Genomic DNA, 14,995 nt, shown 5'->3' on the forward strand with positions numbered 1-14,995 from the left:
GCCGCGCGCCCAGGGCGCTGCCTGGCGTCCCGGTGCGGAGCGTCGGGTTTGGAGGGAACGGGAAGGAGGCCGCTCTGGTCCGGGGGCCTTTTCCGAGGGGACGGCGGCCGCGGCTCAGAACTTGGACCTTGTCGCCCGGGAACAGATGGTCCGCGTCGCTGCCAGAGGGCAGTGGGAAGCTGCCCTCCCTGAGCTGGCCGCAGCGTCCCCGGCCCGGGGGCCAGAGACTGACAAGGCTGGGCCTGGCGCTGCCTCCCAGGAGTCTCAGGGTGTTGGGTGGATTTTTTTTGTTGTTTCTTGCCGGCTTTCACTCTGTCTTCTCTCTGTCAAAAATAAAGGTTCCAGTTGATAAACGACCTGTGGCCCCCCCTCCCTAAGTTGACACTCTTGGATGGTAATGAGAGCCGTGGATGACAAATCCCTCAGCTCCGCAGAGCCCACCCCCAGCAGCCTGGGTCCTGCCCACCAGCCTTCAGGCTGCCCAGTCCTCGCAGCCCGTGGGCCGCCATGCTCTGCGCAGGGAATCCGTCCGACTACTGTGCAGATGAAGTGATGGAACTGGGACAGGCACTTTGGCTGGGAGAGACCATGCGTCTCTGTAAGGATGGTGTCATATTTTCCGTAGCACTCACTACCCTTTAAAAAAAAAATCCAACGTCTTTTTCATGTCTGAAAGAAAGTGTTCCAAGCAGGCCCCTCTGCCTGGTGTTAATCACTGCCCTCCTGAAAGCCTTCCCTGGCCGGTCCTTTTCTGTGTGTCTGTGTATCTGTGGCTGTGGCTGCAGCTCTGTGGAGCCAGTGGGAGCTAAGACAGGTGAGAGTGGGAGAGAGGCAGTTGCTGGGGACAGACTGGAGGCTGGAAGTGGAGATCTGGGCCCTTGTGGCCCTTTTCGTTAGGATTTGGCTGCTTGCTGCAGAACTTGCTGGAGTTCCTTCCAGTCCTCTCCTTGAGCTCAGTGGGCTTTACCCAAGACTTGCAGCCTGTTTTCAGCTCATTCAGCAGATGTCATTAAGCTCTGTACATGGAAATATTGACCTCACTCTTCCTCTTCTCACGGTGCCCCCTGTGGTCTTGGACAGCCTCACCTGCTTCACCTTTAATGTCTTTAGGGGCGGGGTTGAGGCTCCCTGTGTCTACTGAAGCACTTCACAGGCAGCTTAGGGCTTCACTGACCCTTTTAACTCCACGCGGGTTTACACAGCTTTTCACAGGCTCAGCAAGAGGAGCTGCGGCCAGGACCCAGGGCCCATGGGGTTTGTTGGACGACATGGGGCTGCAGACCGCTTCCTGGAGGAGGAGAGTGTGTTGCTGGCGCCTCTTGCTCTCCTGGCTGCTTGAGGGAAGCCAGCCTGGTGTTCACCCGATGCGGTGGCAGCTGTGGGGCCCTATGGGACCCGGTGTGCTGCTGGGTAGGTCCTGGTGGATCTCAGTGGTGTATGATGTGAGTAACTAGACCCAGCACTATGCGCAGATGGCACCCCCTTTGTCTTCTTGAGATTTACTGGGACGTGTTGCTAATGACTAGGCTCAGGTAGGCTCACCCGGGAAGAAGCACTGGAAGGCAGTCTGGGTGGCTGTCCCATTGCAGATGCCACCTGCTGTGCTGAGTGGTTACTGATGAGCTTAGTGTCTCTCCAGGCTGGAGAAGCAGGTGGGTGCAGAACACCCCGGCCCAGCCCCACACGTGCCAGGCATATCCTCCAAAGTTCTTCTGATGCTTGTGATCTAAACTACAACAAGAGCAGAAGTGGATTCACTGGGATCAGGAAGGTCCTGGCCAGGCTCACTTGGGCCCATCAGAATTTGGCCTCTCTGAGCATGCCCCAGAGCTAGACAGAGCCCAGTGTGGGGATGCGCACCTGTGAACCCAGCAACTTCAGAAGCTGAGGCAGGACTGTTGGAAGGCAAGTTTGAACAACCTGGACAGCTTAGTAAGATCCTGCCTCAAAATAAAAAGAGCTGGGAAGTGTTGTTCAGTGAGACAGCACTTGTGCCAGGCCCTAGGTCCAATCCCCAGGACCAAGCAAAAAAGAGCTAAAGGTAGACAGACCTCAAGGCTGCCCTTGGAACGCTCTTGGTCAGCTTGTGTCTCTGCTCCTGAGAGACACCTCCAGAGTGTGGCACCCAGTCCAGTGGGTCCAGCTGGGGGGTTGCAGACACTGGAGAAACCTGTGAGCAGGGAGGCCAGGGCTGGGAAGAGCACCTTTCCCTTCTTTGGTGTCAGAGAGAAATTGTTGAAAGACTCCCTCCCTTTCTCTCTCTCTCTCTTTCTCTCTCTCCCTCTCTCTCTCTCTGTATATATAATATCTAGTATACATCTCATGCTGCCTCCTTCTACATCCTATACTGGGGATGGAACCCAGGCCGCACCCTGAGCTACATCCCTAACCATTTTGATTTGCCTATGGATTTGTTTATTTTACTTTGAGACAGAGTCTCACTAAGTTGCCCAAGCTGACTTGGAACTTTCAATCGTCCTGCCTCAGTCTCCTGAGTAGCTAGGAGCACAGGCTTATGCCACAACACCTGCAGTCTGTCTCTCTGTTTTTCTCTCTCTCTTTTGTAGAAGATACCCAAGCTTTTTCCTTTTAAGAATTATTATTGTCATATTACATTTTGATTAATTATTCAGTTATATTAACTTACTTACATTACATTAAATTCCTTTTTTTTTTTTCTGGTACCAGGAATCAAACTCAGGACCTTGTGCTTGCCAGGCAGGTGCTTGTGCCACTGAGATATATCCCCGGCACATTAAGTTCTTACATTAAGCTCTCCACCCTCCCTAATGGGAGATGGAAAGCACGTCACATTATTTCTGGAGTGAGCCTGGATATAAATGAGTTAATGAATAATTCTGAGATCAGTTATGAAGCAAAGCAGCACTGAGTTGTATAGATTATAATAACTAAGCACAAACTTCACAATGTCAGAAAGGACACTGGCCAGCCCAAGGGTCGGAGGAAACCCGGGGTCTGAACACCCCAGGAAGGACACAAGTGTGGGTCAGGAGCCCTCGTCCCTGTGAACTGGACCGCTGCCTCTTCCCACTGCCCTGGGCTGGGCCACAGGTCTCAGACCTCTGGGAGGCTTTTTGAAGGAAAAGACTATCGTCTCCTTAGTTCCAGAATACTCAGCTGGTGCAAGGAATAGTCAATAACCATGTGTTGGGAGAATGAAGAGGATTTTTAAAATACTGTGTCTGGGTGGGACAGGAGTGATGTTTGCTCCCAATGCCTGGCATCTTCCTGTTTCCACCCAGTTTGCTGGGCTCCAGGTCCGCTCCTGGGCAGAGGGCAGGGCCATGAGCTCCCTTCTGGGGCTCAGGAAATAGCTGCTTTGCTCGTCAGCTGGGAGGCGGGTGTGCCGCTTCCCGCCCCAGGGCGCCTGTTTTCTAAGCTATTTTGGCTGCCCTGGACATGGCTAGCGCTGTCCCTGTGGCAGCTTGGGAGGAGACTGGCCGAGGCCTCTGGGTGTTGTGGGGAGCCGTGGGCCTCTGCAGCAACAGCTCACCCTGCTTTGGGTTCTGCCGGTGGCAGTGAACTATGCGTGTGTGGAAAGTGGACATGGCAGAGATGGAATTTGGAAGAATTCTTATTCTCAAGTCTATTTTCAATGAATACAGTAGCTTCTCTTCCCCAGGAAGCCACTGGGGACCCTTTGACAGGTCAGCCCCTGCAGCAGGAAGCCGTGGGGAGGAGCAGGCCTCACTCTTGGGCCTCGCTAAAGTTTAGCTTTGAAGGGAAAGTGTTCTAGTCCCTCCTGCAAGAAGGCTTGCTGCCTTCGAGGGCCCCAGCTGGCTTAACCAAAGACAGACTTGTCTGTGAATAGGATACTGCAGTTCTGTATCGTGGTTTCGGGGGAAGACCACAGCGAGTATGGAACAACTTGGATGTGTTTTAATTCCTTGAAAACAGAAGGTGTGAAAGTGATGCTTTAACATAATATGCGCATAATGCAAGGGAATGTTCCGGCAGGTCTTTGAAGAAGGAGGTGCTGGGGGTGTGGGGCTGGACCAAGCACCCTCCAACAGCCTGTAATGAGTTTATTTGTGGAGCTCTGGGTGCTGTTTGTTTTCTGCTGTAGCTGTAGTGAGCCCAGCTTTCTGCCACTGTAAATCTCCCTGCAGCAATTGGTGTGCAATAGCACCTCAGAACCTGTTGCTGTCTGTCATTCTGCAGGCCTGACCCTGTCCCTGAGCTGCCCTGTTAGGTGGTGCCCTCCAGTAGGTAGTGTGCTAAGTAAACAGCTCCCAACAGCAAGGTCTCGGTAGTCCTTGGGCTGTTCTGTTTCATTTTATTCCAATCATGCAAACTTGAGTCTGGCCTGAACTGGAGGCCTCTCCTGTTGCATGTGCAGGAAGTGCAGGGTGGCCAGCAGCCCAAGGACAGGGCCTGGCTGCAGACTCCTTCCAGTGCTGTTCCTAGCTTCATGATCCGTGGCTCCACCTCAGCAAAGGCTAAAGGGGATGTTCCTTAAAATGAAAAATGAAAGCTGTTCATGATGGGCAGGCACTCTGAGCTTATGAGTAATGAGCAAGCTGATGGAGGCCTGGGGTGGTGATTCTTGGTAGAAAGACCTGCCTGGTATGGTGGGGTTGACTGTGTCCATCCTTGCCCTGTAGTAAGTGAGTTTCCTGAGCAAGAGCACCTGTGCCTTGTATTTCAGCCCAGACCAAGGGTGGTGACTGGGAGTGCAGCAGGCTCCTGCCTTGTGGGCGGCCTGCCCTCACAGCAGCGTGTCCTAATGAGGCGACACTGACTGGTTCTACTTTGTGGTTGTTCAGCAGTAATGCGAACGGCTCTGAAAGAAATTATCCCACAGAGTGAGGCGGTGGTGGGCTGAATTCTTTTTGCTTTTAGTAAAGGCTTTATAGTTTTTTCTTTTCCCAGAGCCTGCATTTCCCTCCCTCCAAAAAGGGTCTGGGTCTGTCCTTACATTGAAATACTGCTTGGATTATGTAAAGGCCCCTCATGGGATGTCCTCGGGTGTGTGGGCTGTATTCTGTGTACTTCCTGTTCTCCATGGCTGGGCCCAGGGCAAGAATGTCCCTTTTCTGCGTTTTCCTGGCCAGCGTAGCCCTTCCCACAGAAACCTCATTCTTACCACTGCCCCAAAGCGGACTGAGAGAGCCCATCAGACCACCCCCTCTGCGTCCCTCCCTGCCGTTTCCTCTGGCACCTTCCATGATCAACCCCCGACCCAACAGTCAAGCCCTCGGCTCTGTCATCTCAAGGGCACCTGGGGCAGGGCTGAGTCCTGTGGGCAGCTGGGGAGCTCAGGATTTGCTCTGCTAATATTGGGAATGTTTAGAGAAGCTTTTGGGGTTACCTTCCCACCAGCAGAGGTAGCTCAGCTAGGGGGCAGTGGTTGCTGAAGGGAATAGTGTTCTTGTTCTTGGGAGACAGAAAGTAGAGGAAGCTGTGAGTCCGTGAGAGTTGAGGCTTTGCTAAGATCTAGGGGCTGGAGGCAGTGCAGGGATGGGTGGATGCCGGATCAGGGCTTTATGGTGAATGCCTGTGGCTGCTGTAATGTGTAGTATTTCCCATCAGCCTCACGCCTGATGCTTTCTAGTTTTCTGGAGCTTGAATATTAGATTGTTTGCATGCTTCAGACAGAGCAGAGGGTTCTAGACACATCATGCTTCCAACCTAGCTTGAAATCTGAGCTCATGTGCTCCTTTCTGGGAAAGATGGGGCCTGCATGGCCACTTTCACCTGGGATCATATGACCCCAGACGTGACACCTTGAGGACAGCATGTCTAGAGGGGGACACGGAGCCTCCTGCGCACGTGGCACTTGTCGCAGCTCACCTGACTGAGAGGCCTGTTCCTCAGGCCCTGCTGCATAGGGTTCCCGATGCTGAAGAGCAGAGACCACAGACAGTAGCTTGTCATTCTTTGTAGGGTGGAACTTGCAGGTGGCTGCCGGGGCTGGGGGCAGGCATTAGTCTGTGGGTGTCTGAGAATACCGGGAGATCAGAAGGGGCCTGGTGGAGGTGTGGGCACAGCAACATCAGGTGCTAGAGAAATTTCCTAAAGAGGCATAACCAGGGAGACCCACAGGCAGAAATTTTGTGTTCTGTGGTGAAACCAAACACTGTGCTGGAAGGAAGGGAAGCAAATATTTATCAGTTAATTTTGGAATATAAAAGTCCTAACCTATAAATATATGGCTTCACCCTCCCATTGTCAGTACTATTCCACTTAATGATCATTTGACACCTGACTTCTTGCCTGAAGAAGGGCCATCCTGTGTGTACCGGTTGGCTTTCAGGTGGCAGTATGGTCTGGGAAGGGCTGGGCCATCGGTCAGGACCTCTGCAGGGCAGTGTGCAGTCTGCACGTGTATGTGGCAGCAGAGCATTGTGCCAGTGCTCAGCAGCCACTCTCCGTGTGTGCTTGCCAGGGGTCGTGCGTGTTGGACATGGGGTCTGCTGGTCTCCACCAGCTGAAGGCCAGGCCTGCACAGACTTGCAGGGAGGGCTGGGTTACAGCTGACTTGCTCTGGAGCCTGGGCTTAGGGACTCTGCAAAGGTTACTCTGGGTGGTCTCCATGGGGCCTCTGTTAGCTGGCTAATGGCTATCTCCTTCCTCAGAGGTTTATCTAGGAAGTGGCTTCCTGGATGATTTTTAAGAAGATTTAAACCTAGCTTTTGACATTAGATTCTGGCTTCCTATCTTGATGCTGGTGATGTTATGATTGGGAAGTCGGGCTTGTGCGTGGTAAGGACCCACCGCTAGTTTTCCAGCTCAGCTGGAGGAGCTGGCCTAGCAGAACATATGGGCAGGGCTCAGTTTCTGCCACTCAGGGCTTCTGATGTTTGCCCTGCACTCTCTGTCCTGTCCTTCTGCTCTGCAGTTTCTGGAAGGTGGCTGGGATCAACCCCATCTCCTGTCCTCACACCCTGCCTCCCTGAGCCCACCTTCAGGGAGAGAGGTCATTATGGAAATAGCAGTGTTTTGGTCAAAGGGATTTTGACCTGACAAAAGAACTCCTTGATAAGTGAGGATTATAAAAGACTGGATTACAATAGCTAGTGGTTGAATGACTACTTCTGGAAATAGGAAATAATGACGACAGAATCCCATGTGTTTGGGAAGTAGGAAAATACCACTGAGTTTGACTTGGTGCTCTGAGATCCTCACTTTTCTGGGGGTGATCTTCATCGGGTTCTGAACCAGGACACACAGAGGAGCAGTGCCATCTGTGGATGATAGCCCTTCCCGCCAGTGCAGTAAGCCAGGGATGGATCTAGAATTTCTACAAATTGTTTCCATTATTTAGAGACCTGGGAATACTAGACTGTAGGGAAATAAGAAGCTCCAGGGTGCTGGAAGAAGTCTTCCACATTGGAAATCCAGAAGCATGGCTTTCCTATTAAAATTAACAATAATGATTTTAAGAAAATGTTTAATTGAGGTAAAATTAATACATAATGATTCTTAACTTTAGCTGTGCAGCACAATCATCTGCTTTGTTTTGTTCTTAAAGATGAATTCTTCAGGCATGAGCCAGTGTCCATGAAAGGTACCCTAAAATTCATGTTTTCATCCAATCCTTGAGTATTTTCTTTGCAGCTGGTGATGGAGGCACCTTGACAGTAATTAGCCTATTGAAATCTATTTAAATGTCTAGGTCCTTGTATCTAAAACATCCTCCCTCCTTCCACTCACCCACCCATCTATCCATCCATATGTCTATCATCTTATCTTTCACTCCTTCCTCCCTTCCTCTCTCTCTGCCTTTGTCCTTCCTTCCATCATCCATCCATCTGACCATCATCTACCCATCTATCCATGATCTGTCTGTCCATTATCCATCTATCCATCTATACATCCTCCAGCCACCCATCTGTCCATCCATCTCCCTGTCATCCACCCATCCATCCCCCTATGTGTCATCCACTCATGAAGTGCAGTGAGCACTGTTTATGTACCAGGCATAATCCTAGGCTCTCAAGATGGCAGTGAACCAAGGAGACTAAGGCAGGCAGAAGATGCTGCCATCGTGGAACTTACTTTTCACTGGGCAAAGAGATGATGATGATTAAGAGAGGTGAACAAATAAAAACACACAACGTTAGACCATGGTATGTGTTGAAAAGGAAAAAAATTAAACTAGGAAGGTGACCCATGTGTGGGGTTTGGCCTGAAGTCAGGATAGAGTGGCTGGGGAGTGCAGTCTTTGAAGCTGTTTGGAAGACAGTAAGGGGCTGGCTGTGCAGCTCCAGGAAGGAGGGCACCGTGCGGTGCAGTGGGGCCTGTGCCCACCAGGGGCTGGTGGAGCCAGGCCTGGGGCCACAGAGCCGTGGGCGTGTGCTCCCAGCCCCTCATGCCTCTTCCCTTTTCCCCCCAGAACACTACAGCTACGCCCCCACCGGCCTCCCTGCTCTGCCTCTCGCCGAGGCACACACCTCTTTGCCAGCTCCGTGCCATGACCTTCAGACGTCCGCACCAGGCATCTCAGCTGTGCCTTCCTCAAGTCACCCCTCGGGGTACGGAGGGACTGTGGACAGCGGGGCTTCGGGCTACTTCCTGTCTTCCAGCAACGCCCGGCCCAATGGGGCCCCAGCCCTAGAGAGCCCTCGCATTGAGATCACCTCGTACATGGGCCTGCACCATGGCAGCAGCCAGTTCTTCCACGACGTGGAAGTGGAGGATGTGCTTCCTAGCTGCAAGCGCTCGCCGTCCACGGCCACACTGAGCCTGCCCGGTCTGGAGGCCTACAGAGACCCCTCATGCCTGAGCCCGGCCAGCAGTCTGTCCTCCCGGAGCTGCAACTCCGAGGCCTCCTCCTACGAGTCCAACTACTCATACCCATATGCATCCCCTCAGACATCCCCATGGCAGTCGCCCTGTGTGTCTCCCAAGACCACGGACCCTGAGGAAGGCTTTCCCCGAGGCCTGGGGGCCTGCCACCTTCTGGGCTCCCCGAGACACTCCCCGTCCACCTCGCCTCGCACCAGTGTCACTGAGGAGAGTTGGCTGGGGGCCCGAGGCTCCCGGCCCACATCCCCTTGTAACAAACGGAAGTATAGCCTCAATGGCCGGCAGCCCTCCTGCTCCCCACACCATTCGCCCACCCCATCCCCTCACGGCTCCCCACGCGTCAGCGTGACCGAGGACACCTGGCTGGGCAACTCCACCCAGTACACCAGCTCGGCTATCGTGGCGGCCATCAATGCCCTGACCACGGACAGCAGCCTGGACTTGGGTGACGGCATCCCTGTCAAGTCCCGCAAGACGGCCCTGGAGCACTCACCCTCTGTGGCACTCAAGGTGGAGCCGGCTGGGGAGGACCTGGGCACACCACCACCCACATCTGACTTCCCGCCCGAGGAGTTTGCCTTCCAGCATCTCCGGAAGGGTGCCTTCTGTGAGCAGTACCTGTCAGTGCCGCAGCCCCCGTACCAGTGGGCCAAGCCCAAGTCGCTGACCCCTGCGTCTTACATGAGGTGAGTCCTACATGAGGCGCGGCTGGGTGAGCTCAGGCTTTGCGGTTGCTCCTGCTGGGCTTTCCAGTGGGGTGGGGAGAGAGGTTTGCTGTGATTTCTTGGGGCCGCACCACATCTCTGCTTCCTGCTCATGCTCCCTGTGGGCCGCCTGGCTGCCTGTCTCCGGGTTTTCCTTTCTCCGAGGAGCTGACCCTGACAGCCTCCTTGTAACCTGATCATCTAGAAAGATGCTGTTTCGTCTGAGGTTCTTTTATGGCCTTGGGTGTAGGGCTTCAACATAGTTGTCTGGGGACACAGTTCTGCTGTGACAAGGCTTGCCAGCACGTGCACAAGCCATGTTTTTGATAAAACAGAGCCATACAGTTACCCTCGCATTCGTGCCTGCCTGCTGCTCACCCACTTCCTCTCCCACCTTAATTGCTGTCACTACGGCTGGTGCAGATGGGACCTCAGCTCAGCAATCCCCCAGAGCAGCCGCCTCGCCGGTGTTTGGTGAACAACACAGCCGCCTCCTCCCAGGAGACTGGCTTTTGCTCGCTGGCAGTCTGGTGACAGGGAGCTTGAGCGTGTTCTCAACTTTGGTCTTGGGTTGTTGGTTTTCCTTTTAATGGGGCACAGGGCTGCTCACGTTCTACTGGGCCCACTTAACCAGCCCAGTGCTTTTATTTTTAACAAAACAGCTTTCCCCACAGATGGGCCACTCATGACCCTGGTAGGGTGCTTTCTGCTCTGGGATTTTTATCCGAGGGATAAAAATGTCCACTCAGACCGACAAGGGCTGCTGTGATGTCAGGGCCAGGGGGCCGGGGGCGTCGCAGGCTGCGGGACGGCTTCTCCCGTGGACCCCGTGTGCACCCGGAGCAGCCTGCGCCTGGCTCTTTTCTGTTTTGTTTCTCCTGTTTTCTCCTCATCTAGGGTATGCTGAGGTGGGGGTAGGGGAGGACCCCGTGGCTCTCAGCAGCAAGTACCCCAGAAGCGCGGGAAGTCAGAGAGGTGACTGGCTGTGTGTCCTCTGCCCTTCACAGCACAGTGGCACCCACAGATAGTCAGTGCTGGTGTGAATGTCCCTGTTGCAAGTTTTTGAGAGTTTGTAGCAGGGAATGCCAGAAGGGTTAACAGTTCCTGAAGCAGCCTGATGGTGACCACCAGGTCCCCCTGGGCAGTTTGGGTGGGAGAGAAAGAAGTGCTGCTCCTTGCTTGTCTGCCTTCTGTCCCTCCCTCTCCATTCAGTCCCAGGAGGTTTGAGGAGCTGATGACTCAGTTATCCTCAAAACGAGGGTCTCCGAACTAGGCGTGGTGACACACACCTGTGTTCCCAGAACTCTGAGAGGCTGAGGCAGGAGGATCACAACTTCAAACCCAGCCTGTCCTACTTAGCAAATTAGTGAGGCTGTCTCAAATTAAAGATCATAAAAGGGTTAGGGATGTATCTCAGTGTAAAGGCCCAGACTCCATCCCTAGGATGGCAAGAAAAGAAGAAAGAGAATCTCGGGATTGGGAGTAACTTCATAAACATAGGAACCTACAAAAATTCTATGTGAAAGTCATTTGAGAAATCTAAGAACTGTTTATGCCTGCAGTACTATCATGACGATCTTTATTTAAGTCAAAAGAATGTCTCAGTGTGAACTCTCAGATCCCCTCACTCACTCTACTCTGGAATCCAAGTTTCAGATAGTGAGGGGCATTGTCACACATAAGAGGGCTTGAGGGAACTCTTAAGGGCCAGGGAAGAGGGATGTGATCAGAATAACTGTGAACATAAACATGAACAGTCCCTTAAAGTTTGTGAAAATTCAGGTAGGCCTTGCATTTCAGCATCCTGGGGCTGTCACAGCCACGTACCTGGACAGGGCAGCATGAACAGTAGGGATTTGTTTCTCATAACTGGGGATGAGAGTCCAAGATCAAGATATCACAGGGCTGATCCCCCCTCCTGCAGAGGCCCCTCTTGTTGGCTTATAGATGCCGTTGTCTCCCAGTGTCCTCAGATGGTTGTCACTGTATTTGTGTCCAGATGTCCTCTTTTTTTTTTTTTTTTTTTTTTTGAGGCAAGGTGTCATTATGTAGCACAGACTGGCCTCAAACTCATGGCAATCCTCCTGCCTCAGCCTCCCAAGTGCTAGAATTATTAGGCATATGCCACCATACCTGGCCAAATGTCCCCCTTCTTATGAGGACACCAGGGCCCACCCCACTGACCTTGTTTAGCTTGGTCATCTCATCAGTGGTCCTTTCTCCAAATACAGTCATATTCTGAGGTACTGGAAATCAGCAATACAATGTAGCAATTCTGGGGGCCACAGCCGGGCCCTGACTGCCTGCTCTCTGTCCCAGGAGAATGACAGGACCTCACTGATGCAAAATCCATTCTTCGGTCTGGGCCTGGACTCTGGCTTTCCTGGTGGATCTCGGCCTGCTGCCTGCCTATCCCAGACCTGCCTGGCAAGACTGTTGGAAAGCACAGTTGCCGTTTTCTTCCTTTGCTTGGGAGCATTGGCAGTGTCTCATGGCAGATGATGCTGTCATCTTTATCTCCTGGTCACAGAGCTCTCTGGCTAGGTGTGATGCCCACAACATTCCTGTGAGTTAACGCAAACAAGCAGGAAGAGTGGAATATACCAAACCACCCGAGGGGTTTGACATTCACCTTTCTCTCTGTTTTGGTTCCACCTCGAAATATGTTTCCTGGTCCCTTGTGATGTGTTTCCATAGACCTCATTAACTGGCGCTCTGGGGCAGCTGGAAGCCACAGGACAGATGAAATGTGAAGTTATTTTGCCAGCAAGAGGGAGAGGCCAGACTTCCTTCCCGCAGATGCCTCAGTGGATGTGCACGGGACCCACCGTGGATGGCTGGTGCTGGTGCTGCGCTGCTGTGTTACTTATCTCCAAAACTTGGGGTGGGAAATTCTCACAGCCAGTTTTCCTCTTTTGTAGGATGCAGGACCTCAGCTCCTTCAGTCTGTACCAGTGTTAAAGGAGCTTATAATGAGTTGCCCCAGTCTCGTCTTCCCTAAGGAATTTAGATGTTGGGATCATTTCCCTTTGGGGGACTTTTTTGTTCTGTTTTATGGCATTCACCCCCTTTTCTGTCCAGAGCACTCTGATAGGCCCACATAGGTTCAAAAAATGACACCAAATTCTGCTGCAACTAAAGAAACTACTGTGTGTTTGTGAACATATTGAGAATATTTGGTAGAATTGTATAGTATAGAGTTTAACTGAATGCCACTTACAGCTTGGGAAGCTGATGCAGAAATCATAGGTGACTTGCTCGACACCTGACTTGCTTGACACCCCCACCCCTAAGAAAATCAGAATTTTAATTTCTCTACCTAGCATCTGTCTACATAGCCTCTTAGAAGAAGCAGAGTTCCTTCCCACTTTTCATGTGCGATGGAGCAGAGCAATTCTGTGTGATGCTACGGAGCACAGAGAGGAGCACGTCCTGGCATGATGGTGCAGAGAGGGACCTTGCCTGGCACCTGTCTCTGGCCAGGGCAGGGTGCACACGTGCTGCTGTACAGAAGATGCCAATTTATATTCAGTGATTTCTAAATGTGGTTGTAGATGGGGGCTTGGGATTTATATATTAACCCAGCGGAACTAAAGTTTAAATGATCCTTTGTCCATCTGTTCCACCACTGAGCCCCATCTAATCAAGTGCTTGTCACTACTGTGTGTGACAGCAACAGGAGCATTTGTGCTCTTTCAGAAGAGGCTCATGTGAAGTCTCGACCTTTCTGAGGTTTCTGAAGGCCTTCCCCTGTCTGCACCCACAGGGTCTCTGGATCTACCTGTCAGAAGGCAAACATGTATAGAAAGAATTTAGATAAAAAGGAGCTAGTTTGGGGAAAACGGGAGCCTTTTAATTGAGTGTATTTGTAACACCAGCAGCACATGTTAACTCCTCTGAATGAATTGCTACTTGTTTTCTTTCTTTTTTAAAAAAAATTTGGTACATGTTTGTAATACATAATGATTACATTCATCACAGGGAGTAGGTGTACAGGTATAACATAGCTTGATTCTTTTTATCCTCCTTTCCCTCTCCTACTTCCCAAACCACTGCTTGTTAAAAAGAATAGAATTTCTACGGGGCATGATAGACTTATTGAATAGGTTTTACTCAAAGCCTGCTTGGTCCTGATGATCACAGGTAGTAGGTACATGTATTAGTCAGTTTTTTGTTGCTGTGACCAAATACCTGAGAAAATCATCTTAAAGGGAAAGATTCACTTTGGCTCATGGTTTCAGAGGGTCTAGTTCATGGTTAGTTGGCTCTATTACTTTGGGCCTGAGGTGAGGCAGAGATATCATAGTGGAAGGCCATGGTGCAGGGAAGCTGTTCACTTCATGATAGTTAGGAAGCAGGGAGAAAGAGCCAGAGAGAAAGAGGCTGGGAACCAGATACAGTTCCCTCAGTCCCATCCCCATGATCTGTTACCTTCAGCTAGGCCCCGCCTCTTGTTTCAATCAACTCCCAATAAGATCATCAAATTATGATTTCATCAATGATGAAATTAGAGCCCTTGCAGTCTGATCTCTTCCTTGTTGTAGATTCCAGCCATGTCCCAATCAGTAACATCACTGAGGCATCATTTCAAGTTTTGGTTGTGATGTTGGCGGTCTTAATGGTATTAATAGCTTTGATGCTATGCATAATTGTTAGCTTCAAAAGCCCTGATGAAAATCCTTTTGCATTTGAGAAGTTGAGCGAATAGTTCAGTGTTTTTCCTAAAGTAGAATAAGATTAAATAAACCTGTGAATGGGTAACAAGTAAATCCACATCTTGTCTTTCTCCAGATGTGAATCCCTTTCCCGTCTCACTGAGGAATTCTACAGACTTTGGATAGCTGTTCTGCTTTTGTGACTGGGTGCACGTCTAGGGTGGGCAGGGTGCCAGTGGAAGATGACAAAGGGTCCTGGGTCTCCAGGCCCACCTCCAGACTAGTGGCCAGGCTGGGCTGTTCAGAGCTCTGATGCCTGAAAAGAGCATTGTCCTGGGCTCCCTTTGAGGGCACAGATTGCAGGCTGATTCCAGACCAGTGTGCTGGAGGGCTGTGTCCCTAAAGCAAGTAGGACATGGGTGGTGTTGGCCATACAGGTCCTCCCAGGACATCTCACTGCAGACTGAGTGCATTTGTATCGCTTCTTTGGGAGACAGGCAGCCTAGAGTTCGAGGATGTGAAATTGCTTTTGTGGTTTGCAAAGCACTTTCATGGCTGGACCTGAGCTGGTCATGACAGTTTTCATGCCTGTCCCTATAAGCCTTGCCCTTTTCTAGGTGACAACCTGGTGCATGGCTTCTGAGCAAGTCCCCTTGCTGCAGCCTGGCTGCAGTACCCCAGCCTGTCATTTTAGGGACTTAGCAGGCCTTTTCAGTCATGCTTCTGAGTCCAAGCATGTGTGGGTACCCCGTGCCTCCCCTTAGCTTCTCTCAGTGGCCTATACACTGAGAACTAGGTCTTAACTCCTATGACCAAGAAACTAGAAGGTAGGCCTGTTGCTGAAAGTGCACAGCACAAAGCCTG

At 51.5% G+C, this 14,995-nt stretch overlaps 1 protein-coding gene across 7 annotated transcripts in view; it reads left to right on the forward strand.

Moving 5' to 3' along the window:
- Nfatc1 (nuclear factor of activated T-cells, cytoplasmic, calcineurin-dependent 1) overlaps positions 1–14,995 on the forward strand; it is a 115,956-nt gene that overhangs the window by 4,628 nt on the left and 96,333 nt on the right. For all 7 annotated transcript variants that reach the window (XM_005373108.2, XM_013511612.1, XM_005373109.2 and 4 more), the window contains exon 2: positions 8,360–9,458. In XM_005373108.2, coding sequence (XP_005373165.1) covers positions 8,360–9,458 — 1,099 coding nt within the window. The remainder of the gene's footprint in view (positions 1–8,359; positions 9,459–14,995) is intronic.

Source organism: Chinchilla lanigera, unplaced genomic scaffold, assembly GCF_000276665.1.
Source record: "Chinchilla lanigera isolate Chin_1 unplaced genomic scaffold, ChiLan1.0 scaffold00001, whole genome shotgun sequence".
Lineage (NCBI taxonomy): Eukaryota > Metazoa > Chordata > Mammalia > Rodentia > Chinchillidae > Chinchilla > Chinchilla lanigera.